We start from the raw sequence: 27,115 nt of genomic DNA on the forward strand, positions 1-27,115 counted from the left end.
TCATCCACATGGCCTCTGGGCCAGACTTCACTACCATGTCACAGATCTCTCCTTCTGCCTCCTAAGTTGTCTTGGGTTGGAGAAATGTCTCACCCTGACATTTTTGTTGGCTCTGGCACTCCAAAATTTGATTTGAAGTGTTATTTTAAAGTTGTTTGGAGAGGTCTGTTTGAGGAACTTGATTGAGTGCTTCTTCTACTGCACTATCTTTACTCTGCGCCTGGAAGCCCCAAGTGAGCTTAATTTGAATAACATGCTATTTGTGATGTTCAGGTTTGAGGCTTTTGAGTATGCTACAACCTTCTAAACTCACCCATCCTCCTAAATTCCCTGTATTTGACAAGGGCACCACCATCCTTTCAGTTGCTCGGGTTTACAAACTTGATGTCATTATCCATTGTTTTTTTTCCCACTCTTCCCTCTGCCATCCAGTCAGTTGGTAAGTTTCATTGATTCTGCCTCTACAGCATTTCTCATACCTGTCCCCTCTCTCCATTTTTATGGTCACCATTCTAATTCAGACCTTCCTTACATGCTTCCTGGCAGTAGCCTTCTAATCGTCCTTCCTGCTGCTAATGTCTTTTCTCTGAAATCTATTTTTCATACAGCTTCCAAATTGAGATTACTAAAGCATAGGTCTGGTCATTTTACACCCCGATTATGAAGGTTTACTGGCTCCCTGTTGCCTCTAGGACCAAATACAGACTCCTCTGACAGACATTTTAAGCCTTTCAGAGTCTGGCTCTAATCTGTCTTTCCAGACTTAATTTCTATTATTCTCCTTCATATACTCTTGCTCCTAGGCAGACAATTTCCTATATATAATGTTTCCCTGCACTCATATTTTTTCAGAGACTGATCTGGCATTGTGCCTGGCATATAAGAAATGCTCAGTTATTGTTTGCCTTCCCCTTTCCCAATTCATATCTCCTCCTCTTTCTCCTCCTTATTTATAATCTCAATCTATAGGTACCTTTCTGTTTCCTACCACTTGGGCATATCCTGGATGAAGATCCAGCTAAGGACACTGAGAAGGAATGATCAGATAAGTAGGAGAAGAAATGAGAAAGACAGTTTCATGAAAATCTAGAGGAGAGAGTATCCAGGAGAAGAGGATGTGTCAGAGGTTATAGAAAGGTTAACAAGGATGAAGATTTAGAAAAAGTCATTAGTTTTGGCAATTTCAGTCATAGGAGAAGTTTGGAAGGTAGATCATAGATCTTCAAATGATATCTATCTATCTATCTATCTATCTATCTATCTATCTATCTATCTATCTATCTATCTACCTATCTATCTATCTATCTATCTACCTATCTATCTATCTATATCTATCTATCTATCTATCTGTCTGTCTGTCTGTCTGTCTGTCTAAATTCTAAACATAAAAAACAAAGAACATTTACAGACATACAGCAATACATAGAATATTCTACCTGATGCCACAAATCTTTCATTTTTTTTAAAAAATGCATATAATAAATTCTACATAATACTGTCAAAACTGTCTCGTTCATTTGTCTTCTGAAACTCAAAAATTTCAATGACCCTTTTTTTAAGCATCACTGTTGCTAACTACTATCTTCTAAACTCTTACCCCAACATTGTAATGCAAAGGAAGCCCCACAGTGACCAAGTTAAAAAAAAATTCTCTCTCTCTGTCTCTCCCTCTCTCTGTACTTTGTATCTAGCACTTCATCTTAGCTTTTCTGGAGGCATGAGTGATTATTACAATGATTAAATTACTTAATTCTTTCAAAATTGTTTTTCTTTACAGTGTTGCTGGCCTTACGTATGCTCCTGATTCTTCTTACTTCACCACATCAGTTAGTATTTCTCAGCATTCTCGGAAATCGTTTCCCCCCATCATTTTTTATAGCATAATAATATTCTCTTAAATCATTTACAACAATTTGTACAGCCATTCCCCAGCTGTCTAAAAAGCAGTCTAAAATATTTCCTTAGGTTCTAGTTCTTTTCTTTCTACACTTTTTTTCTTCTTCTGTATCAGAACATTTATTTTGTTTATTACTGTGCCCTTCCCAATATTATGCTTCTTTCCCCTCCTCCATTTTACTCATTTCCCTTGTGAGTTTGATGTACCAAATTTTTGGGTGTGTGTGTGTGTGTGTGTGTGTGTGTGTGTGTGTGTGTGTGTGTGTGTGTGTGTGTTTTGAACCCTACTTTGTTCATTTTAGATGAGTGAGGTTCATCTGATGTTCACTATCCCTACCCGTTCTGCCATATTGATATAGTTTTCTCACATACCCCAGTTATGGAGAATCATATATTTCCTTTCAATTACTCAAATTAATTTACTTTTCTAGGTTTTTCTGGACTCTTGTCTCTGTATTTCAAAGTTCCTTTTCCTCTGTGATCTTTTAATCAGAAATGCTTGAAAGTCTTCTCCCATTAAAGGTTCATTTTTTCCTCTGTAGGATTATACTCAGCTTTGCCGAATAAGTCATTATTTATAAGCCTTTTGACCTATTATATTCTAATAGCTCCTTTTGTTTATAATATGAACAGCTAGGTCCTTTTGATCCTGGCAGTAGTTCCTTGGTACTTTAACTGCTTTTTTTCTGGATGTTTGCAATAGTTTTGCTTTGATGTGAGAGCTCTGTATTTTGGTTATGATATTAGTCAAAGGAGTCAGAGTCAATGAACATTTATTAAGTATCTCCAATGTGCCAGGCACTGTGCTTGGAATACAAAGAAAGACATGAGAAAGTCCCTGTGCTCAAGCAGCTCACTATTTAATGGAGGAAGACAACACGTACAAAGAACCTTAAACGGTGGGGATGAGAAATAAGGAGTAGTAGAGGTTATTGCTGTGGAGAATATGATGAAATGCTGCAGCTCAAGAGGGAAATAAACTTAGGTGAGAGTTTCAGAGTTGATTTCATCTTGCAGAATGATGGGTTTCTGGAGACCCTGAAGTTGAAGAAAGCATCCAGGTGATGAGGTGAATTCCCTGAGAATCTTTCTTAAATTGCGGAGGATCAGGAAGAAGGTTTCCAATGTCCTCATTCTACGCTTTCTGGTCATAGGGAGGTAGGTGACCCAGGGGCAGGGAGTGCTGAGGAGGTAAGAGTTTCAGAGTTGATTCCATTTTGCAGAATGATGAGTGTCTGGAGACCCGGAAGTCTGGATTGAGTGGGGAGAAACTTGTGGCAGGGAGACCAACTAGTAGACTGTTGTAGTAATCCAGAGGTGAGGAGATGAGGTCCTGTCTCCAGTGTGGGGAGCAGTGTCAAAAGAAAGCCCTCAGCAAATGGCCTTGATTTTTTTTTCAGTAAAATGTGAGGCAAGGGTAGGAGAAGAGTGAGATTTGAGGACGGATGAAAAACATGGAAGAGCCTCTGTGGTGAGTGGGATAATGACTTAACTAGACAAGTATGGAAAGATTAGTTGGAATAGTGAGGGCCCAGCTGAGGTTATGTAGTATAAGTTTGTTAGTGGACCTAGTCAGCATAGTTTTGTGATTTTCTTCAACTTCATTCAGAAGCAAAGGCAGTGGATGTAATCCAAGGCTGAGGCATATCAGGGAAAGATAGGTAATATTATAAAGGAGAAGGTAACTTGAGAGAAGCCCAGTGTGGAATTGAGCTCGTTCACCGAAGGGTTTAGATGGAGAAGGGTGGAAAGTGTAGCTTGACCGGAGGTGATAGCATGGGAAAGAACTGACGGTTCAAGGGATTGGAGGTTGCTGTGAGGATGTTAAACAGTGTTTGAGGCTGTAAGGCAGAGGGAGAGGTGGAATCATAACAGATTGTGATTAGATAAAGGAATATCAGAGTACATGAACATGATAGTGGTTCAGTCATGCATTATGCCATGATCAAGAGTATGCCATCTGTGAGTATACCTGAGTTAGGATAGAGGACTAGATCATGTGAAATGAGGGAAGTTGAGGAACTGGGAGATTAGGGTATTTCAGGGACTGTCAATATGTATGTGTATGTATACACACACACACACACACACACACACACACACACACACACACACACCCACCCACCCATATACATATATTTATATTTATACACACATATACATACATACATATCTACGTGTGTGTGTGTGTTGAACTTCCCTAGTGTGAGGGCAAGAGTTGAAAAGAAGAGGAAGACTGTGAGCCAATGACTGACTTCATTGAAGAAAAAAGAAAATGAATGTCCCTGTGGAGGGTGGTAGGCAGCAGCTACCAGAATTCTGATTAGGTGGTAGAAAGAGATTGAGTGAACCTCAAAGGAGAAAAAGTTCTTGAGATGATGATAGAGGAAAAGGCTGAAATTGGCAATGGGGAGCAAGGAATATTTCAACTTCTCCCCTTGATCACTGAGTTGGATTGAATGAATGAAAGTCCAACCAGTGCTAGAAAGGTTGGTCAAGAAGGCAGTGTCATTAGGAGTGAGCAAGATCTTACTGAAAACCAGAAAACTGAAGGGGTCAGAAAGGAAATGATTTAAGATGAATACATATTACCTATGAAGCAAGCAAGGATTGCTTTTCTTCATTGAGGATTTACATGGAATTCTTTTAGTTCCATAGGTCAACCTGTGATTTGATAGGAAGGCAGTGGATAGTGGAAGCATTCCAAAGTTGAGGTTTCACAAGGCATAATTGATGATAGGTCAAGGAGGAAAGAGATTCAAACATGAAGGATAGTTTGGAAGTTGAACTGATTTAACAAGGGATCAAGATTGGAAAGGGAAGAGTATTTAGCCGTTTCAAGAGTGCTTGCCTAGAAAAGACAAAGGGGTGCTGGAGGTATTGGAGGTTAGAGTGAGGACAAAGGACAGGGTTAGGGGTCCTAAGGCAGAGGGATAGATGGACTGATGGAAATTTATAATCAGGTAAGGAATTTTGGAGTTTACGAATGTGGAAGTAGAACACTTGTGAGTGAAGGCATAAGCAAGAGTTTGATTATCCCTGTTAAGGTGAAATGGAGTCGTAGGTCGTAAAAACTGAGCAGACTGAGGAATTGTAAAGCTAGAGTATTTGACAGAGTGTCAATATGTATGTATGTGTCCTTCCATTTTTAAGCTACAGTCCTTGAGAAAGCAGTCTACACTGCTACATCCTCTTCCTCTCCTCTCTGTTTTCTAAACCTTCTGTGTTCTGGCTTCTGACCTTGGGATAATTCATTTAATATGAAGAAGTCACATGTAATCAATAAAATATAGATATTCCATACCCCCCCCCTGTACTAGTACTTGCTCCCCTACCCCAAAGAACTTTTGCCAGTCTATTTCTTTTATGTTCAAACAAGTTTTGTTTGTCTTTGTTTTGGGTATTATTTTATTCAGATTGTAAAGTCTAACAGAAGATATTCAAAGTGTATATTTAATAGGGGCAGCTACCCGACACAGTGGATAGAGTGCTGGGCCTGGATTCTGGAAGACATGAGTTCATATTTAGCCTGACACTTATTAGCTGTGTGATGCCTTAGTTTCCTACTCTGTAAAATAGGAAGGATAATAGCACCTAGGTTGCTGTCCCAGGGTTGTGAGGATCAAATGAGATAATAATTGTAAAGTACTTAGCACAGTTCCTGGCACATGGTAAGTGTTATAGAAATGTTAGTTATTATTATTATTATCTTCTCCAGAAATTTATAATTTTATATGAATAAATGCAATTAGAAGGTCTGTTCTCTTTTGTATAAATATTGAACTACAAATAATGATGCAGTTTACTAACTTGTGGATTGAATTACTGTTCATTTTAATCATATGATTTCAGTTGATGGTGGACTATGGATTTTTAAGAATGGTATAATACGTATTTAATTATTTTGTAGATTAAAATAATATAGTAAAAATGACCTACATGATAGGGACTGAGTAGGAATAACATTTCTTCTGTGCTTTCTCATGAAACTAACACGCACACGTTTATTATTACTATTTTTTTTTTTCTGTAGGCTCATAGTTGGCAACCTGGAATAAAAAATCCTTACCGTGGTGTGGTTGTGTGGCCTGTTCCTGAAAACATTGAAATCACTGTGACTCTATTTAAGGTAAGTTTCATTTGTACGTTTTGTTTTTCCTAATACAATGTATGGCATTTAAAAAAGTTGGAGGGTCATAATTTCTGGGTAATTTAATCAACTTGTTAATAATGCCAGCATGTTTATTAGTAAAAGAACATAAACCAAAAACCCTACATGGCGGTGGGCTCACAGTTTCTGTTCCCAGGTGTTCCTGAGGGTGACAGTCAACTCTGATTGGGTAATGATTAATGAGAAAATGAATATTACAATGAGAAGCTCGGCTGTATTACAATGAGGGTGTTGGAGTAAAGTGACTTGAATCACCCAAATCTTGGTCAAAGAGACATATCAATTTACATATCACCTGTCTGACAAAGGGGAGAATCAGTACTTTCCTAGATCTGTCTAAGCAGGAATGTACCCATAAACGTAAACTTAGAATTTCTTTTACTGTCTGATTAGATCTTGGCTTGGGTAAATCTTTAAGAAAGATTTTCCATACTGGTTGATTTCTGGATAAGGAAGTAGAAAAGGGGAAAAAGACTTTGATTCTAATACAATAATTGGTTATTAATACAAGAGAGAAATAATTGTTTCTTTCAAATGTAAGTTCTGCGAGGGCTGCGACTGTATAATTTTTGTCATTGTGTGATCAGCTTCTTAGCTGAGTTTTTGGTATATAGTAGATGCTTATTAAATGTTTGCTGTTTGATTCATTAGATACATTGCAAAATGTATTATTGCGTAATTATGATTCTCAGTGTTGTAACAGTCTATTCTTCCTATTAAAGCCCAGTCATTATAATGAATATCATTGCTGTTAGAGACAGTGACAGGTTTTTAAGGGAGGAATTTGGTACATTGTTTTTAGGCTTACCTTCTCCCCTGGCACCCACCCATATGTGTGTGTAGATATGTATCTGTCAATACAGACATATTTATTTATATACACATACACATATATGTGCATGTGCTTATATATATGCTTGTATTTATGCTCATATAGATATACATATACATACACAAATATATAAGAATGTATGTGTATGTATGTATGTATGTATGTATGTATGTAGTATGTATGTGTGTATTCATAAGCTCTGGTGTCCTGGTTAAGTAGATCTTCATTCTGCTGACTCTAATAATGTGGTATAAAGTACATATTTGAGATTTAACATCTTCTATATTTTAATGGCTACCATTTGTTGCTACTTTATGTTACATTTATACAATTAAAGTAATTGCATTTTTTCTTTCAGTTAAAGTTTAGAGGCAGTATGGAGTAATGAATTGAGAACTAGGCTTAAAATTAGAAAGACCTGTGTTCCATTCTTGCCTCTGATTCATAGTCTGACTGTAAATAAATCACTTAACCCCTCAGAGTGCTGGGCAGGTCTCTGAAATTATTATATATATAGTAGTTGCTAATCTGCAATTACTAAAGGAAGTTTTTATACCAGGAGTTCTTTAAAATGTTGAAATCACAGGTCCAGACCCTTGCCCCCAAATTGTTGATTTAGCAAAAAAACCCTTAAGATTAAACTTATATTTTAATCTTTTGTGCTGTGAGAAAAGAAAAAGAACTAATTTTTTTTTTTGTGTGTGTGTGTGCTTTAGGAAAAGAAGGGTGGATCATTTGGGCCAAAGAGAAGTACATTTTTTCCAAGATGAATTAGATCAATCCTACAAACAAAAGCAGTAGAATATTTAAAATATTGGAAAATATTTTTAAAAAACCTTTAAGCATTTATTGGTCAGTCCATGTCATATAATATTAGTCCTTTATTTTGTTTTCATGGAAATAGATTAAGGAAAAAATGAATGATAGTTTCTTGCTATTCTTTTATTTATTATTGTACCATAGAATCTTGGCATGTATTGTAGAGACAGAGAAGGATCTGTTTCCAATGTGCCTTCTGGAATGCCTGTTCCATAAGCAACAAACTTCCCTTTGTCTTATACCTGTTTCTTTCCCACTCCTTCCATCTACTAGCTTTTATTGAATCCTGGCTTTCCCTTGATGACACAGCCTCCCTTTCCAGTACTGATTGCTCTTTCACTCATTCTCCTCAGCTGGCTGGTTGAGGCAGAGGAATTGGAATACTCTTTGTTTCACATTGCCATTTCCAAGTTCTCCCCCTTCCTCCTTCACTCAGTGATTTCCCTTCCTTTGAGGTTCATGCTGTTCATATCTACTACCTAATCAAAATTCTAGTAGCACTTGTCTACAGACTCCCAGATCACTCGCCTTCTTTCCTCAATGAGTTGGGTATGTGGTTTATAGTTTTTCTCTCCTCCCCAGCTCTTGCCCTTCTCATACAAATACCCTAGCCACTCAGTTCTTTAACCTACTTACTTCCCATGAGCTACTTCTTCAGCCACCTTAGCCACACACAAAAATGGTCATACCTTTTATCTTACCATCACCACAGATGTACCACCTCCATCTTCAAGAATTTGAAATTCTCTTGTCTGACCATAACCTGTTTTCTTTTTACCTTTCCCTCTGACTTCTTTTACATAATCTTACTCTTCATCCTCACCATGACCTCCAGTCTCTTGACCCCTCAATTTTCTCCCAGGCTGTCTTCCCTGCACTAGTCCCTCAGTCCTTTCCTCTCCATCTTGACCCTTTGGTGAACCAATTCAGCTTTACACTTTCCTCTCCTGAATCCCTAGCCCCTTCATCATATCACTGATTATGGCAAGTCAAGCCTTAACCTTGGATAACTCCCACCATTTGTTGCCTTTGCTTTTGTCCCTATATATGTGCTATGGAATGAAGGTGGAGAAAATTATGGAACTTTTCTGCCTGGGTCCACTACAGATTTATGTTATATGACCTCATCTGGGCCCTTAGTGCTGCTAGACAATCTTACTGTACCTCCCTTGTCAACTCACTGTCCCACTCTCCACAGTGGCTCTTCCAAATCTTTTCATCCTTCCTTAAACTTCTCATGGTCCCCCCTTTCCCCAGTCTCTCATTTGAGAATCATCCCTCATATTTTACAGAAAAAAATTGAGGCTGTTTGCTGTGAAGTCCCTCTTCTCTCCCCTTTCTTGTCTTTTATCATTTAGGTGCCTTCTGCCATGTTCTTCTTCACCCCTGTCTCATGTGATGAAGTGTCCTTACTCCTTACCAAGGCTAACCCCTCTACTTTTTCAAATGATCGATTTCCATCCCATCTCTTCCAACAGACTGCCCCCTTCTGTCATCACCACTCTTTGATTTATTTTCAACCTCTCCCTGTCTCCTGGTTCATTTCCTGCTGTCTGTTAATGTGCCATGTCTCCCTCATCCTGAAAAAACTCTCACTTGATCTTTCCATCCCTGCTAACTATTATCCTATTTATCTTCTGTCTTTTAAAGCTAAACTCCTTGAAAAGGCCATCTATGAAAAGTGCTTCCATTTTCTGTCCTCTTAATCTCTTATATCCTTACAATCTGGCTTCTGATCTTATCATTCTACAGAAATAACTTTCTCTAATGATCTCTTAGTTGCCAAGTCCAGTGGCCTTTTCTCAATCCTTGTTCTCCTTGACCTTTCTGCAGCCTCGACACTGTTGATCACCTTCTCCTCTTTGAATACTCTCTTTTCTCTAGGTTTTCAGGATGGCACTTTCTCCTGGTTTTCTTACTAGCTGTCTGACTGCTTCTTCTCTGTCTCCTTTTCTGGATCTCATCTGGTTCATGCCCTCTGAAGATAGATATCCCTTAAGATTATATCCTGAATCTTCTTTCTTCTTACTTCACTTGGTGATCTTATCAACTCCCATGGATTTAACTACCACCTCTTTGCTAATGATTCTGAAATCTACTTTTCCTTTCCCAATCTGTTGACTTCTAATCTTGCATCTCCAACATCCTTTCAAACATCTTTAATTGCATGTCCAGTAAACATCTTACACTCTGTATTGCTTTAGAAGGCAACACCATCTTCCTAGTAGTCCCTTAGGCTCACATAAGAATCATCTTGGATTCCCCTCTCTCTCTCCCCTCCCCTCCCCATCCTAGCGGTTGTCAGGTTCTATTGATGTCACCTTTGCAACATCTCTTGAATACATCCCCTTCTTTCCTCTAATACTGCCACCACTGTAGTGTAGGTCCTCATCATTTTATACCTAGATTATTGTAATATCCTGCTGGTGTGCTGTTTTCCTCAGGCATCTCCCTGATTCGAATCCATTCTCCATTCAGGCACCAAAGTGATTTTCCTAAAGTGCAAATCTGCCTCACTTAAATCCAGTCATGCATGAATCAAGGCATCGCTCTGTGATGTCATTGGCCCTTTTTGAATAAGAAGGACAAGTAATGACAACATTCATAAAGTGATTTCTTCATGACAATCATATGTAGGTTGTATGACCCTGCAAGGTGTTAGTAAAATGTTTATCTGAATAGTGTGGTAGAAATGAAGCTGATTTCCAGATAGATAATCATGTATTTGAGGAAATAATGCCAAATGACCGTGATTTTGTGAGTGACAGTTGAAATGTGATACTACCTATCTTGAGGAGATAGTCTAGGAAGTACCATTGAAAATATTAGGAGTATCTTCCTTGGACATACAGTCACCTGTGGACCCTTTAGGGCTGCTCTGTTGACAACATATTTTTTGGGGAAAATGGTCAATTGTTATATCAGTATGCTTTCTCTGACTTGTCCTATTGAAACAGAATAGCCTTTTTACTTCTGTCAGGTCTAGTCTACTTAAAAAGTATCATTACATGAGTATTTTGAAATGAAGCTTTTTTTCCTTCTTTGTCTTGAGTCCTAAGAGAAAAGGAACACTAAAATAAAATTCTCTGTATCTTTTCTTGGCTGTTCTGAGATCCTATTTTTGACCAGAAAATTTCAGTATTCAAGTAAAAATTCTTCAGTAGTCCCCTTCCTGCTACGTTTTCATATTTATAACATAACTGTGTGTTGTTTTCTTTAAATCTGTAACTAACGTAAGAACTGCTTTGTGCTAATGATGAATCATATTATGTCTAGTCTGTAAATTGTCATTGAGTCATTCATAAATACAGAAAGCAGTTTTTGAGATGCCAGTATTTTTCTTGTTTCCAAGTTTAGTTTCCACCTTAATTTTGTGTATTAAAACCTTTTAAAATGATTGGAAATTGCCTTTTTTTTTTTTAGTAAGTAAAAATTACTTTTTAATGACTGGGTACCAGTTTGGAGGAAGCTATGAAATCAAGCCACATTGTTTCTGTATCTGTCTTTAGTTCAATAGTAAACAAAGTAGATAAGAAAGGGTGGAAGGAAGAATACAAAAAAGACTAGTTGATTCCATCCCTTGTTTATAGTGATTTTTGGTTTTGCAATTGTAGAAATAGTAAATGGTGAAGCTGTACCTTAAAGACTTCGTTGAAGGAGTGGTGTCTGCCTAAATCTGCTAGATTTTTTCAGTTCTTTTGAGGCACTATGCCTTATTTGTCATATATCCTGCAGTGTCTATGATAGTACTTTATACCTAGTAGGCACTTAATAAATATTTATGGCTGTTGTAGGAAAAAAAAAGGATTTTGAAAGGTGATGGTGGTGTGGAGCAATCAATTAGCAAACATTAAGTGCCTGCTGTGTGCTAGTAACTGCTAAGATGAAGACAAAAATAAAACCATTTGTGTTACAAGATTATGTTTACAAAGGAAGACAACATACACATGTATTATTATGTGCAACAAATGTAAGAAATAAATTCAAGGTGGTTTTGTGAGAGAAAGCACTAACACATTAGGGGATCAGCAAGACTTCATGTAAAAGGTATTACTTGAGTTGAGTTCTTTTTTAAAGAAACTAGGAATTCAAAAAAATGGAGATAGTAGGGGAGAACATTTCCTGACATGAAGAGATGCAAAGGTACAAAGTTGGGCACTGAAATATTCTGTGTGAATGTAATGCCCCTTTCGGTTATTTTCCCCTTCCCTTGCCAGTGTACCCTTTTTTTTCTTTCTCTCTCCTCCCTCCCCTTCCATTGTCCAGCTCATAACTTAGATCTGTAGATTCAAGGTATTTTGTGAACTTCCAGACCTAAAACTATAGATTTAGCTCTCTATACCTCAGAGATACTATTGATACAGTTACAGGTCTCTTGAAATACCAGAGGAGGATTTTGAAATATCTGCATAACTTCCTATAAGTCAGGAGATAGTTTCGGAACATGTCTTTGATTTTTTTACGTTGTTTTCTAAATTTGTTGACCAACTTAATCTCTAAATAGGACTATTTTAAGCATTCTGGAAAAACAGGAATATTGTTATCAAAAAATATCTGAAAAGTTTTAGTGCGAAAGGTAATGTGTCATTTTAATTAGAGGAAGGCTATTAGGGTAAAAGGTAAAAAATTTAAGATCGTTTTGGGTTGCTCATTTTGTTAGCTACTGGACCAAGCTCAAAAAGTACTGGTAGAAAAAGGAGTAACTTTATTTATAAGCTTAACAAAACCCAAAGGAACTTAAAAAAATTTTTTTTAACTCATTATATTCAATTTTTGTTTTAGGATCCACATGCTGAGGAGTTTGAAGATAAAGAATGGACATTTGTCATAGAAAATGTAAGTCGGTCAAAAATTTATACTTTAAATGTATAAGTCAGTGTTAAGTAATGTCATATTTGAATATAATTTCTGGGGTTGAGCTGTTTAAGTTTGTGTATGATCAGTGATTTAAGATGTGGAAGTGGTCTGTGCTGATGAAAGCCTCATGGAAATGAAATAGGATCTGTAACTCTTAGAGAATTTTCCTAATAGAGTAATAGCAAAATAGTAGAATTATTTAATAAAAAAATTATTTAGATTGAATGTGTGGAAGAGAAGAATGTTGTGGTACTGAATTATGCTTTCAAATATGAGCTTTATGTGAATTTTGCAGTCTTTCATCTATTTTAAGGTTTGAAGATTCAGAACAGATATATGTGTTCTCGAGTCATAGATTTTCATAGCTGTTGTACATTGTTATTTTTTTAGGTTGGTTCATAAATTGAATTATTAATGGGTTGATAATGACATGATTGAATGAATGAAAAAAGCATATACTAAAGCTTTACTAAGCACTAGGCTAAGTGATGGGAATACAAAAACAAAATTGAAACATTGCCCGAAATAATAAGATGATACTTAGGAATAGGGGTGGGATTTGTTATGTTATTGATATAAAGACCTCACAGGTGACAAAATTCAGAGGGGACAACCGTAATAACAAGAGGGACCAGGAAAGACCTCTTGAAGAAGGGATTTTTACCGAGTCTTGAAGTAAGCCAAGAAAACTAGGGGGTGGAGTTGAGGAGGGAAGGATTCTAGGAATGGGGAACAATTAGTGAAAATGTATGGGGATGGGAAATGGAATGTCATGTATAAGGAACAGCAAGTAGGTTGTTATTGCTGAATCTTAGAGTACATGAAGAGGGGAGTAAAGAGTAGTAAAACTGAAAAAGTAGAAAGGGCCAGGTTATGAAAAGCTTTATGTGGGGGCAGCTAGGTGGTGTAGTGGATAGCGCTCCGGCCTAGGAGTCAGGAGGATGTGGGTTCAAATCCAGTCTCAGACACATGACAGTTACTATCTGGGCAAGTCACTTAACCCCAATTGCCTCACCAAAAAAGCAAAAAAAGAAAAAAGAAAAGCTTTATGTGTATTTTTCTATGTTTTGTTATATATTTCCCAGTTACATGTAAAATTTTTTTAATGTATTTTTTTTAAATTTTAAGTTCCAAATTCTCCTCTTTCTCTTGCACTTCCCTCATCCCTTGAGAAGGAAAGCAATGTGATATTGAATATGTATATGAAATTATACAAAATATATTTCCATATTAGCTATGTTGCAAAAGAAAACACACAGAAACAAGAAAAATAAAGAAAGTTTTAAAAAGTGTGTTTCAGTCTGCACTCAGAGTTTATCAGTTCTCTTTCAGGAAGTGGTTAGCATTTTTCATGATTCATCCTTTGGAATTGTGTTGGATCATTTGATTATTTGTTGATCAGAGTAGCTAAATCTTTCACAGTTGGTCATCCTTACAATAGCGCTGTTACAGTGTGCAATGTCCTCCTGGTTCTGCTCATTTCATTTTGCATAAGTTCATAAAGGTCTTCCTGGATTTTTTTGCTACCCTGCCTTTTTTCCTTCAATTGAAGCATAATAAATTCTGCTCCAACCCCTTATGTTAACACTTTTATGTGTCTCTATATTTCAAGTATGTTTCTTGTAATCAACATATTGTTAAATTAGATTTATAATCCATTTAGCTATCTGCATCCATTTTATGGATCTCATTTACATTCACAGTTATAATTATGAATTGTGCATTTCCCTCCATGCTATTTTCTTTGGTTTCTTTCTCTCTTGCTTTTTATCTGGTCCCTCCTCCTCTTAGTATGTTTTGCTTTTGACCACTGCCTTCCTTTATATACCTTCACTTTTCTTACTGCTGCACCCCCCTCTCCTCCTTATCCTTTTCCCTTCCTATCCTACCTCCCTGTTGGGTAAGATATATTTCTATATCCAATTGAGTGTGTGTATTATTGTGTGTGTGTGTTTATGTGTGTATATACATACATAAGTATATATGTATGTATAATTTTTTTCTCTTTGAACCTATTTAGATGAAAGTAAAGTTAAAGCATTGCCTGCCCCCATGTTCCACCATTTCACCCCCTGTTGTAAAAACTCTTGCTTGCGCACCTCTTTTATGTGACATAATTTTCCTCATTCTTTCTCTACCTTCCCCTTTCTCCTAGAGCATTTCTCTTTCTTACCCATCCATTTTTTTTTATGTCATCTCAACATAATAACCATACTCTCACACCTTTTGTCTTTGTTAAATCCCTCTAGGCTGCTCTAATAATGATAAAGTTCTTAGAAGTTACATATATCATCTTCTCATATAGAAAGGTAAAGAGTTTATCCTTATTCAGTCCCTTATAATTTTTCTTTCATGTTTACCTTTTTGTGCTTCTCTTGAATTTTATATTTGAATGTCAGATTTTTTATTCAGCTCTGGTCTTTTCATCAGGAATGCTTGAAAGTCCTCTATTTCATTAAATGTTAATTTCCCCCCTGCCCCCGGAGGATTATACTCAGTTTTGCCAGGTAGGTTGTTCTTGATCGTAAAACTAGCTTTTTTGCTTTCCAGAATATCTTACTCTGAGCTCTCTGATCCTTTAACGTGGTAGCTGTAAAATCTTTTGTGACTTCAACCGTGGATCTACAATATTTGAATGATTTATTTCTGGTGACTTGAAGTATTTTCTCTTTGACTTGGGAACCCTGGAATTTTGCTATAATATTCCTGGGAGTTTTCATTTTGAGATCTCTTTAGGGGTAGTGATTGTTTGACTCTTTTAATTTCTATTTTATCCTCTTATTCTGGGATATTAGGGCAGTTTTTCTTGATAATTTCTTGAAATAATGATGTGTAGGCTCTTTTTTTGCGGGGAATCATGACTTTTAGGTAGTACAGTAATTCTTAAATTATTTTTCCTAAATCTGTTTTTCAGTTCAGTTATTTTTCACATTTTTTTTTCAATTTTTTCATTCGAGTTTGTTTTATTGTTTCTTGATGTCTTATGGAGTCATTAGCTTCCACTTGCCCAATTCTAATTTTTTTAGAATATAAATTTATTTATTTTTAGCTTCCAATATTTACTTCCACAAGATTTTGAGTTCCAAATTTCGCCATCTCGCCTCCTCCCCCCAAGATGGCACGTGTTCTGAATATCTTCCCTAGTCGCCTTCTTCTATCTCTACCCCTTTCTTATCCCCTTCCCCTTCTATTTTCCTGTAGGGAGGATAGATTTCTGTACCCCATTTCCTGTATTTCTTATTTCCCAGTTGCATGTGAAACTTTTTTTAAAATATGTTTTTAAAACTTTGGTTCAAGATTTTCTCCCTTCTCCTCCCCACCCTCATTGAAAAGGCAAGCACTCAATATAGGTTATACACGTGCAGTTATGCAAGAACTTCATAGTAGACATGTTGTGAAAACTACTCTGTTTCCCTTAATCCTATCTGCCCCCATTTTTTATTTCTTTTGACCTGTCCCTCCTCAGAAGTGTTTGCTTCTGATTACCCCTTTCCCAATCTGCCCTCCTCTCTATCATCCCCCTGCTCTCTTGTCCCCTTCTCCCCCTATTTTCCTGTAGGATAAGACAGATTTCCATACCCAATTGAATGTGTATGTTATTCCCTCCTTAAGCCAAATCCTATGAGAATAAGATTCACTCATTCCCTCTCACCTTCCCCGTTTCCCTCCACTGTAGAGCTTTTCTTTTCTGTTTTTTTTTTGTGAGATAATTTACCTCATTCTGCCTCTCCCTTTCTTCTTCTCCTACTCTCTCATCCCTTAATTTTATTCTCCAGATATGACACCTTCATCTTCAACTCACCCTGTGCCCGCTAACGCGCACGCTCTCTCTCTCTCTCTCTCTGTATCTATAAAAAACATATAATTTTTTCCTTCCAACTACCCTAATACTGACAAAGGTCTCATGAGTTATAAATATCATCTTTCCATGCAGGAATGTAAACAGTTCAACCTTAATAAGTCTCTTATGATTTCTCTTTCCTGTTTACCTCTTCATGTTCCACTTGAGTCTTGTATTTGAAAGTCAAATTTTCTATTCAGCTCTGGTCTTTTCATCAAGAATGCTTGAAAGTCCTCTATTTCACTGAATGACCATTTTTCCCCCTGAAGGATTATACTCAGTTTTGCTGGGTAGGTGATTTTTGGTTGTAATTCTATCTCCTTTGCCCTCTGGAATATGATATTCTATGCTCTGCGGTCCTTTAATGTAGAAACTGCTAAATCTTGTGTTATCCTGATTGTGTTTCCACAGTACTTGAATTGTTTCTTTCTGGCAGCTTGTAATATTTTCTCCTTGACCTGGGAATTCTGGAATTTGGCTACAATATTCCTAGGAGTTTTCCTTTGGGGATCTCTTTCAGGAGGAGATCTGGATCTGTGGATTCTTTCAATTTCTATTTTGCCCTCTGGTTCTAAATATCAGGGCAGTTTTCCTTGATAATTTCTTGAAAGATGATGTGGCTCTTTTTTTGATCATGGCTTTCAGATAGTCCAATAATTTTTAAATTCTCTCTCCTGGATCTATTTTCCAGGTCAGTTGTTTTTCCAATGAGATATTTCACATTGTTTTCTAATTTTTCATTCTTTTGGATTTGTTTTACAGTGTCTTGATTTCTCATAAAGTCACTAGCTTCCAATTGCTCTATTCTAATTTTTAAGGAAGTATTTTCTTCAGTAATCTTTTGGACTTCCTTTTCCATTTGGCCAATTTTTCTTTTTAGGGCATTCTTCTCCTCATTGGCTTTTTGGACCTCTTTTGCCATTTGGGTTAGGCTATTTTTTAAGGTGTTATTTTCTTCAGTATTTTTTTGGGTCTCCTTTAGCAAGCTGTTGACTTGTTTTTCATGATTTTCTTGCATCACTCATTTCTCTTCCCAGTTTTTCCTCTACTTCTTTTACTTGCTTCTCAAAATCCCTTTTGAGCTCTTCCAAGGCCTGAGACTGATTCATATTTTTCTTGGAGGCTTTGGATGTAGGAGCTTTGACTTTATTGTTTTCTTCTGGTTGTATATTTTGATCTTCTTTTTCACCAAAGTAAGATAATATAGTCTGACTCTTTTTACACTGCTTGCTCATGATCCCAGCCAGTTACTTGAGTTTCAAACTCTTTGTTAAGGTAAGAGTCTGCTTCCAATGTGGAGAATGTACTGTCCCAAGTTTGGGTTTGTACAGCTGTTTTCAGAGATACTTGAAGGTACCTGTAAATTTTCCATTCTTCCAAGGTGGTGTGATAAGAGGCGGGGTGGTTACTCCTTTCCTGGCCTGTGCTGTGGTCTGTTAGTGACCACAAGTACTCCTTTCTGTCCTGGAACTGTGAGGAGGGTTTCTTCTCCACAGCCACTACAAGCTCCACCGCGCGGTGCTCCTCCTCGCCCCAGAACTGCTGTCCAGAGCTGTGACCCAGATTGAAGCATGGGCAAAGCAAGAGATTCCTGCGTCAGCACCAGCAGAGAGATCCCTGCAATCCCTCTCTGATCAGCTGCTGAATTCCTCCTCAGTCTGTGGGCCGGAAGCTCAGGAGGCAGCTGCCCCCTCCGGGCTGTGCTCTTGGGGAACTGGAGTTGCGACCCTGGGCTCCTCTCTCAGCACCACAGAAACAGTCTTTTCCCACTGACCTTCTGAATTGTCTTTGGTGTTCCTGGGTTGAGAAGTCTGGAGGCTGCCACAGCTGCCCACGATTCAGTCCTCTGGGGCCTGCTCTAGGTTCGCTGCGGCCTGCGCCCACGCCGCACTATGCTTTGCTCTCAGCCCAGCACGATATACCTTTTCAGTTAACCATCCAGGTTGTCTTGGGCTGGAAATTTCTTTCACTCTGTCTTTTTGTGGGTTCTGCTGCTTTAGAATTTGTTTCGAGCCATTTTTTATAGGTATTTGGAGGGGTTTGGGGGAGAGCTCAAGCAAGTCACTGCTTTCACTCTGCCATCTTGGCTCCGCCCCCTCAATACTAATTTTTAAGGAATCATTTTCTTAAGTGAATGTTTGTACTTCTTTTTGCATTTGGCCAATTTTGCTTTTTAAGTAGTTATTTTTAGCAGTGAACTTTTGCACCTCTTTTTCCATTTGTCCAAATCTCTTTTTTAAGATGTTATTTTCTTCAGTATTTTTTGTACCTCTTTTTATTAAACTGTTAATTGTCTATTTATATTTCTCTTCCCTCTCATTTCTTTAATTTTTTGTTGACCATTCTTAATTGATTTTGAAAATTCTTTTTTATCTTATCTAAGACTTCTTGTTGGGCTTGTGTCCAGTTAACATTTTGTTTTCCTTTGAGGCTTTGCTTGTAGCTGATTTGACTCCCTTTTCTTCTTAGTTTGTGTCTTGATCTGCCCTGTCATCATAGTAGCCTTTTATGGTTAGTTTCTTTTTTTTTTGTTTGCTCTTTTTTCCACCCTATTTCTTGACTTTGAATTTATGTTAAGGTTGGGCCCTGTTCCTTATGTATAGAAAGAGGGCAGTGTCCCAGGCTTCAGACTTTTTATGCATTTCTTTCTCTAGAGCTGCTTTGGTGGGTTTGGAAGTTTTTGGTGCTTCCCAGGTGGTGTGATCTGGGGAGAGGTGTGGTCGCTGCTTTCCTAGTTTGTGCTCTGGTCCTTACTCAGGAAGGGTCCTTCATCTCTTTGGATTACAATTGATATTGCTTCTCAGGGCACCTGCTCCCTGGGGATCTAAAGTAATACTGCTTGTTAGAGTGCCTGATCCCTTGAGACCAAAAATGATACTGTTGCTCAGGGCCCCCGATCCCTATTGACTGAAAATACTTCTCTTTACCCTTGAAATATGACCCAGAAGTGAGTATAGGCAATGGAGTTGCCAGATATCTTCTTCTAATTCTGCATCCAGTGCTAACACATGAGACCCTGTAAATTTCTTTGTGACCAGTTTCCAGGTTCCCTTCCATTTCTGGCTTCAGAGCTCCTTCAGCTGCAGTTGCTTCTGTCGCCACCACCTTGTCCCACCACTGGTGTTTTCATTCACATGGGCTCCAGGCCAGCCTCTACCCTCATGTCAGATCTCTCTTTCTGACCTCCTTAGTTGTCTTGGACTGGAAAAATGTCTCACCCTAACTTTTGTTTATTCTGGCTCTCCAGAATTTGGTTTGAGGCATCATTTTAAAGTTGCTTGGAGAAGTTTGTTGGGAGAGCTTGGATGAATGCTTTGTTTGCTGTACCATCTTGGCTTTGGCCTGGGAAGTCCTTATGAAAAGCTTTAAATTTCAACCTGGGACTTTATATTTGATCCTGGAAGTAACAGGGAAACCTTGGAGTTTTTGACAGGTGGGTGACCTGGTTAGACTTACACTTTAGGAAAATCATTTTGTCAGCTAAGGAGAATGGACTGGAGTAGAGAGATGTTTGAGGCAAGGAGACCAATTAGAAGATTACTGTAATAGTCCAGATGAGAGGCGATGAGGGCTTGCACTAGGGCAGTGGTTGTGACATTGGAGAGAAGGGGACATTGTGGAGGTTGAAATGAAATGATTTGGCAATGGGGTGGATATGTGAGAGTGAGAAATCGAGGATTACTTGACTTGTAAGTCTGGATGTCAGGGAGGATTGTAGTGTCCTAGACAATATTAGGGAAGTTAAGAAAGATAATGAGCTCTGTTTTGGACATGTTGAGTTTGAGATGCCCCACATCTACTTTGAAATGCCTCCCGGTAGTGGCTAATGTAGGGATAAAGCTCCACAGAGAGCTTAGGGTCTTATATGTAGACCTGTAAATTATCTGCATAAAGATAGTGATTGTGCCTTGGGAGCTGATGGCATCACCATGTGAGATAGTGTAGAGGGGAAGGAGAAGGCAGCCCAGGAGAGAACCTGGGTAAAGTTACAGTGATGGGAGCTTCATGTGTGAAGAATGGAAAGAAGGTGTATTTGGTTAGGCTGTAGAATACATAAAGTTACTAAGTACTTTTTGTTTTTTGAGGCAGCTAGGTGGTGAAGTGGATAGAATGCTAGGCCTGAAGTCAGGAAGACTCATCTTCCTGAGTTCAAATTTGCCTGCAGGCACTTAGGAGCTTTGTGACCCTGGGCAAGTCACTTAACCTAGTTTACCTCCTAGAGAAGGAAGTGACAAACCACTCCAGTATCTCTGCCAAAAAACCCCCAAATGGTGTCATGAAGTGTTGAACACGACTTAAATGACTGAACAACAATGAAGTCTTTCCTTAACTATGTGTCAAATCTGGGGTACCAAGAAAGGCAAATACGCTGTATAATAAAGTTGGTGGGGTAGATTGGATCCAGGCTGTAAAGGGCTTTAAATGCATCTGTATTTGATTCTTCAGGCATTAGGGAACCACTTGGGTTTATTGAACAGGTGAAAATTGTGGTCAGACTTATGCTTTAGGAAAATTGCTTGGGCAGCTTTGTGGAAGGGTAGCTAGAAAGGGGAGAAATTTGAGGCAGAGAGACCAATTGGGTGGCTGTTATTACATCGTCCAGATGAGAGGGCAAAGAGACCCTGAACTGGGATGGTGGCCGTGCAGATCACCTTCAAGTGACAGGGCAGGAATGTAAACACAGATTCTCTGGCTCCAAATCTAGTGTTCTTTCTAGCAAACTATTTCCCAGGTATATTAGTAGTAGTCGCCGAGAGTCTTTCCAGCTGAGATTTTGTGATGTTTTTGAAATGTGACAGTCAGTGGTAGCAAGTAAGGGAAAGAGAAAAGAACAAGCATTTGTTAAATACCTAATGTGTGCCAGGCATTGTGCTAAGCACTTTATAAATATCTCATTTTATCTTTACAATAGTCCTGGGAAATAGGTGCTGTTATTCTCCTCATATTAAAATTGAGGAAACTGAGGCTGACAGAGGTATAGTGAGTTGCCTAAGGTCACACAGCTAGTAAGTGTCTGAGGCCAGATTTGAACTCAGATTTTCCTAACTCTAGGCCTGTTGAGCTGTCCACTGTACCACCTAATTGTATATGAATTTTGCTCATTTAATTTACATATTTTTGGAAAACTATTTCATTACCTATTCTTTTGGCTTTGTAAACCTTTTTTAAAGCTTTTGTAAATATAGGGAACTTCCAGGTCCCTATATTTTCTTTTTCTTCTTTATTTTATTTTTTTTAATTTATGGGATTAAACAAGCAGTTTCATAACATTGTATAATTAAAAAAATGGTTGCACGTGAAAATGCTAATCTATTATATACGACTTGCTATTTCTTTTAAATATATAATAAAGTTATCATGTACATTTCTTTTTTTTTCTTCCTTCCTTGGTCCCACACCCTAGAGATAGTTACCATTGGACACAAATATGTGTGTGTGTGTGTGTGTGTGTGTGTGTGTGTGTATACACACATATATATCAAATTATTCTATTCATACTTCTGTTTATCAGTTATTTCTTTGAATGCCAATAGTGTTTTTCTTCATATGTTCTTTGCAGTTAATTTGGGTGTTTATAATAATCAAAATGACTTATTTGGTTATAGTTATTCTTAAAACAATATTGTTGTGACTGTATATAATGTTCTCTTGGTTCTGCCATTTTCTTAAAGAAAATTGATACATGTATAATAATTTAAGGGCGGTTCAGTTTTTAAAAGATTATTAAATGTTTTACATATATAAAATATAATGTGTAATAATATATAATACATATGTGTACATATACATGCATAATATGTATTGGGAGCAGCTAAGTGGGACAATGTATAAAACACTAGCCTGGAGTTAGAAAGACTTGAGTTTAAATCTGGCCTCAGGTACTTATTAGATGTGGTAATCCTGAATAAATCACATAAGTTTTGCCTGCCTCGGTTTCCTCAACTGTAAAATAATAGCAGCTACTTCACATGGTTATCATGAAGATCAAATGATATTTTATAAGTACTTAGCACATTGACTGGCACCTAGTAGGCACTGTATAAATGCTAGTTCTTAATTTAGTAAAAGGTCTTCATGGTATTGTGGAGTGACCAGATGAAGCTGGGTTCTAGTCCTGGCTGTCATACAAACTTGCTTGTGACCTTGGAGAAGTCATTTCATTTCATTAGGCCTCAATGTCCTCATCTGTAAAACGAGGATGGTAGTCTTAAATGTTCAGAAGGTTTAATGTTACTTAATGTTACAATGTTCTATGGTCCTATCAAAAGAAGGCTTAAAGGCTTAACCTTGAGAAGTCATATCAACCTTTTCCAAGGTTAACAGCTCCACTCAGTGGTGAATGATGAAATTTATTCTTCTGTATGAAACTGCCATCTTACCTCATACATGCCTAACAGCTTTGAGTTATTGCAGTGAAGAATTGATCTCAACCTACATGTACTGATGATGGATTAAAGCTAATTCAAGGTTTCTGTTCTCTTTGACTGCCTGTCTTTTGTTTGGATTTGAATGCTGAGGCATTTATGTTTTACTTTTTAAAGTTGTTTTCTTAGAATGGAATCTAAATTATGTGGTGTATTTCCCCCCACATTGTGTATTACCTCAGTACCCTCACCCAAGCTGAAATCTGTGGTAGGTAATAATGAAACTCTGAGATTTAATGTTGTTATGTTCCTTCGTAATCTTGTTTGGGAAAGCGGTGAGGGCAGAGATGGGTAGAACTTTCTAAAACTTTATTCTAGAATAGTTTTCTTAGCACAAATGTTTTTATATTAGAAGATTCTTCAAAATAGTGATGTCAATTACTAGTCGGAAATCTTACTAATTAAAAGTATAGTCTGAATAGGTTAGGTAAATTATTTGCCATTTTGTAGTAGAAGAAAGAACAGTGAAAGGAAATAATTAGAAAAAAATCAGGATTGCCAGTTTTGTGACAAAACCTTTCAATTAGTCTTTTAAATCCTAGCCTGTTTTAGCAGATTGGTCATGGAAGTCATTATCCTCATTGTAGTTCATATCTAGTCTGAAATGGTTACTTTATTAGGGTTTTTGTGCTGGCTTATTGTTGAAAATTGATATATGTATAATAATTTAAGTGGGGTATAATTTTTAAGATTTGATACAATTAAATATATATTATGCAAAACACTGCTTTTTATTGCAATTACTGATGATGTCTTTATATGATTGGTTATTTTTTATTTGTGATCAGAGAATATATTTTCCCAATGTTTATTCTAAGTTTTTTTCTTGAGGTTGTTTTTTCACCCCCAAAGGAAATGGAAGGATATTTCCTACCACAAGCCACAAGTATCAGAGTTTCCAGCTTCAAAAAAGGAAAGCTTAATGTGGAAATCTGTTTTCTCATTCTAGATATCTTTCTTACCTCAAAGGAATCATTAAAAAAAATTGCTCATCACAACATAATTGCTAATATAAAGAGAGTTGAAAACATTTTGAGTTCACTAAAATTTTTCAATTCATCTTCCCCCATGTAAATAAGTTTAAGGTTAATTAATACCCAATTTAACAAAACATGTAATTAATTCATTATCTTTTTTTTTTGTACTATTTTTATTGAACCAAAGCTACCTTTTCTGGGGCTAGCTCTGTGTGTGTGTGTGTGTGTGTGTGTGTGTGTGTGTGTGTGTGTGTGTGTGTGATAAATTTAAAAATTCACCAAAATAAATATAAAAGATTTAAGATTGTCTTTTTTCCCTTAATGCCTGTTACTCTTCTAGAATAATTAACTTTAACAAATAGACTTTCTTCTTATGAATGGAATTCAGTAGATCAGGTAAAATCAGCTAAAATTTAATATTTCCCATATGTTTATCTTCTCTATGCCCTTCTACTTTATGTTCTGCTTCTGTTTGTGCAATATTAATTAAAGCAACATTTTTTGTTTGTTTCCGGAATGAAATATTTTTATTATATGCCTGTCTCTATCTCTGTCTGTCTCTGTCTCTCCTTCATTCCTGTAATACTAAACTACTACAGCCCAAGGAGTAAAGTAAATTCCTTTAATCTCATTTTGGTCCATCATATTCCTATTTTTCCACAGCCCTTATGCTTGCTTACCCTGCATTTCCCTTGCACTGTTGAAACTCTTCTGTATTGTCAACAAATTAGCTTTCGTTCTTTTATATTTCCTGGCATTAAATCATCCTTGGCTTTTTCCCTTAGGAAATTACATACCTTAAAAACCCCCTCTAATTCTGGTCACTGCTTTGTTTATACCTGTCACTTCAACTCAAGGTTTATTATACTTCTTACCTATCACAGCCATTTCCATACCTTCTCCATCGTAATAACTAAACAATATCTCTTTAACATTCATGCTGTCTAATTTTCTAATCCTTCTTGATGTCATTCATTGAGATATTAAGCCTTCTCTTCCTGCCTTGCTCAGCCGGACCTGACCCATGAAGGGTAATAACCATAGAATCCCTGGGGATTCCTTGCTACCTATCTGCCTCCCTTGCTCAGCCGGACCTGACCCATGAAGGGTAATAACCATAGAATCCCTGGGGATTCCTTGCTACCTATCTGCCTCCCTTAACCTCTATTTCTAACCTGTTTCACCCTACTCTTTTTTTTATCATCTCATACTTAAGCCAAACTAGACCACTTACTCTTCTTCACTGTCCTGTCTTCTCCTGCCCTTATCCATTTACAAGCACCACTCTGACACTTGGCATAATTGTTCCTCTCATCACTACTAGTTGACATCTTTCTTATCTTAGCTGTCACCCCCTGATCCTCCCAGTTAGAACTTTGAATCTCTTATTTTAATTTGACTGGTCTCATGCATTTTGTCTTATACAACTTATGTGTTTCAGTCCCCTTCCCTAATTTTAAGCTTCTTAGATAGCATTTTTTTTTCACTTTCCATTATTTTCAGTAAATAGCAAGAGGTAGGAGTTTATTGTATATGGGTATTCATATATGTGCACATAACATATATACATATATGTCTATGTTAAACTGTGGTGAATCACTTTAAAAATATTTTTTGTTTTTAGACAGCTTTTTAAATTGAGTCAGAAGTTGGATTGAATTGTATATTTTATCTGAAAGACTGGCTGAAAGAAATGGAACAAAATAGTACAATAATAGATTAAGCATTTAAACTTAAAATGACCAGAATTGTAGAAAAGGTTTAAATTTGTTCTATATTCTAATTATATAGCCCTAAAGATGGAAATCAGAATTCTGTGAATTAAATACAATAACATAATCTGGTTATTACGTTCTAGTTTTATAAGCCAAACAAATGTTATAAATTGAAACATTTATACAGGGATGAATTTGATGAGATATAGGTTGTACAGTTATTATTGATTCACAGTAGTGAAGTGCAGTTTGCCTTCTAAATTGCTAGTACCATTTTGTTTAGTTTTTCTTCTTACTTTCTGCTGGTTACCTGCAAGTATCTTTTAGATAAAAATGAAAGAGAAGGCCAACTATGGTTGTTCACAATAGTTGTTATTCTTTGTCAGCTAGAGGGAAGAAACCAGTGAGCAAGCCTATCAGTTCAGGAAGCAAACCTCTAATAGTATGTTAAATGTGTTTAAAACCAGGGTATGTTTGAGCTATTTTTTTTTTACCATATGTTTATTCATAGGAAATCAGCAGTGAGATGTTATTACCAGTGAACAAGAGGATCTGAGTCTGCATGAGGTCTTTTCTTTTTCATACATCAAATATCAAAACAGAGCCTTGGTAATTGTTTTACAGTAGGGTTCTAATGATACTCCAAACATAAAAACTTGGCTTTTAATAGAAAAGTATTTGTTTTAAGATTGTTCAATTTGCTACTTTTTATTTGACTTTCTCATGTATATTTTTGTCTGTATGTAAATAAATCTTCTAAATTTAGTAGTGGAATAGCTTTTTGACATTGAATTTGTCTGTATTGCCACCCCTAAACCCTCCTCTCCCCCCCAAAAAAAATCCTTGGGATGTCGATCAATTGGTCATTTCCCCCTAGATACAAAGCAAATATGAAGAATGGTGGGGGATTAAAAAAAACCCCCAACAACTTTAAAGATAAATAACCTAAGGCCAAGATATTCATCATTGTATAAAATTGAAGCTTTGCATTATGTAATCTGATGTAGGTGCAGTTAGTAGAGATGGGTAGACAACCGGAACTTTTCCCCATAAAAAGTATGCTATTAAAAATAGAATTAAACTTGTTTGCTGACCATTACAAGAGTGATCTAAAACTGATTTGGAGGAATTTAGTTTACATGTGCACTTCAGTCAGATACTTTGTTGAAAGTGTTATCAATTGAAACTGTTTCAGCATTTCAATATCATTAGTCTTAAAACTAATCTAGAAAAAATGTCAGTGTTCTTGTATGGTGTTTATGGAGCTTCTAATAATTTAGTTTTCATGTACTATTTTTAATTTTTTTCATTTTCTTTATGTTTGTGATGATACATTTTCTGTGAACTCTTTTGTGTATATTTGTACTGTCTCTCTCTACCTTGGTCTCCTCAACAATTTTTTCTAATTAGCAAGACAGGTAGGACATTTCTTTATTGTTTTCTTGTGTGGTAAATCAGGCAAAGAAAGACTGTAATTAGGAATTTTTGCATTTGGGGCAAGAGGGAGGAAAGAAATGCTCTGTCTTTCCTTAAGGAGTGGTGGAAGGATTCTAGTATGAAGTGGCAGGGGAGAAATATGTCC

The 27,115-nt window shown here is 36.9% G+C and overlaps 1 protein-coding gene across 12 annotated transcripts in view; it reads left to right on the forward strand.

Moving 5' to 3' along the window:
• The window catches only part of EHBP1 (EH domain binding protein 1), a 384,193-nt gene that overhangs the window by 69,920 nt on the left and 287,158 nt on the right, over positions 1–27,115 (forward strand). For all 12 annotated transcript variants that reach the window (XM_020985470.2, XM_078149539.1, XM_020985475.2 and 9 more), the window contains exons 4-5: positions 5,930–6,025; positions 12,501–12,554. In XM_020985470.2, coding sequence (XP_020841129.1) covers positions 5,930–6,025; positions 12,501–12,554 — 150 coding nt within the window. The remainder of the gene's footprint in view (positions 1–5,929; positions 6,026–12,500; positions 12,555–27,115) is intronic.

This window comes from Phascolarctos cinereus, unplaced genomic scaffold, assembly GCF_003287225.1.
Source record: "Phascolarctos cinereus isolate Bilbo 61053 unplaced genomic scaffold, phaCin_HiC Scaffold_2;HRSCAF=192, whole genome shotgun sequence".
NCBI classification, from domain to species: Eukaryota; Metazoa; Chordata; class Mammalia; order Diprotodontia; family Phascolarctidae; genus Phascolarctos; species Phascolarctos cinereus.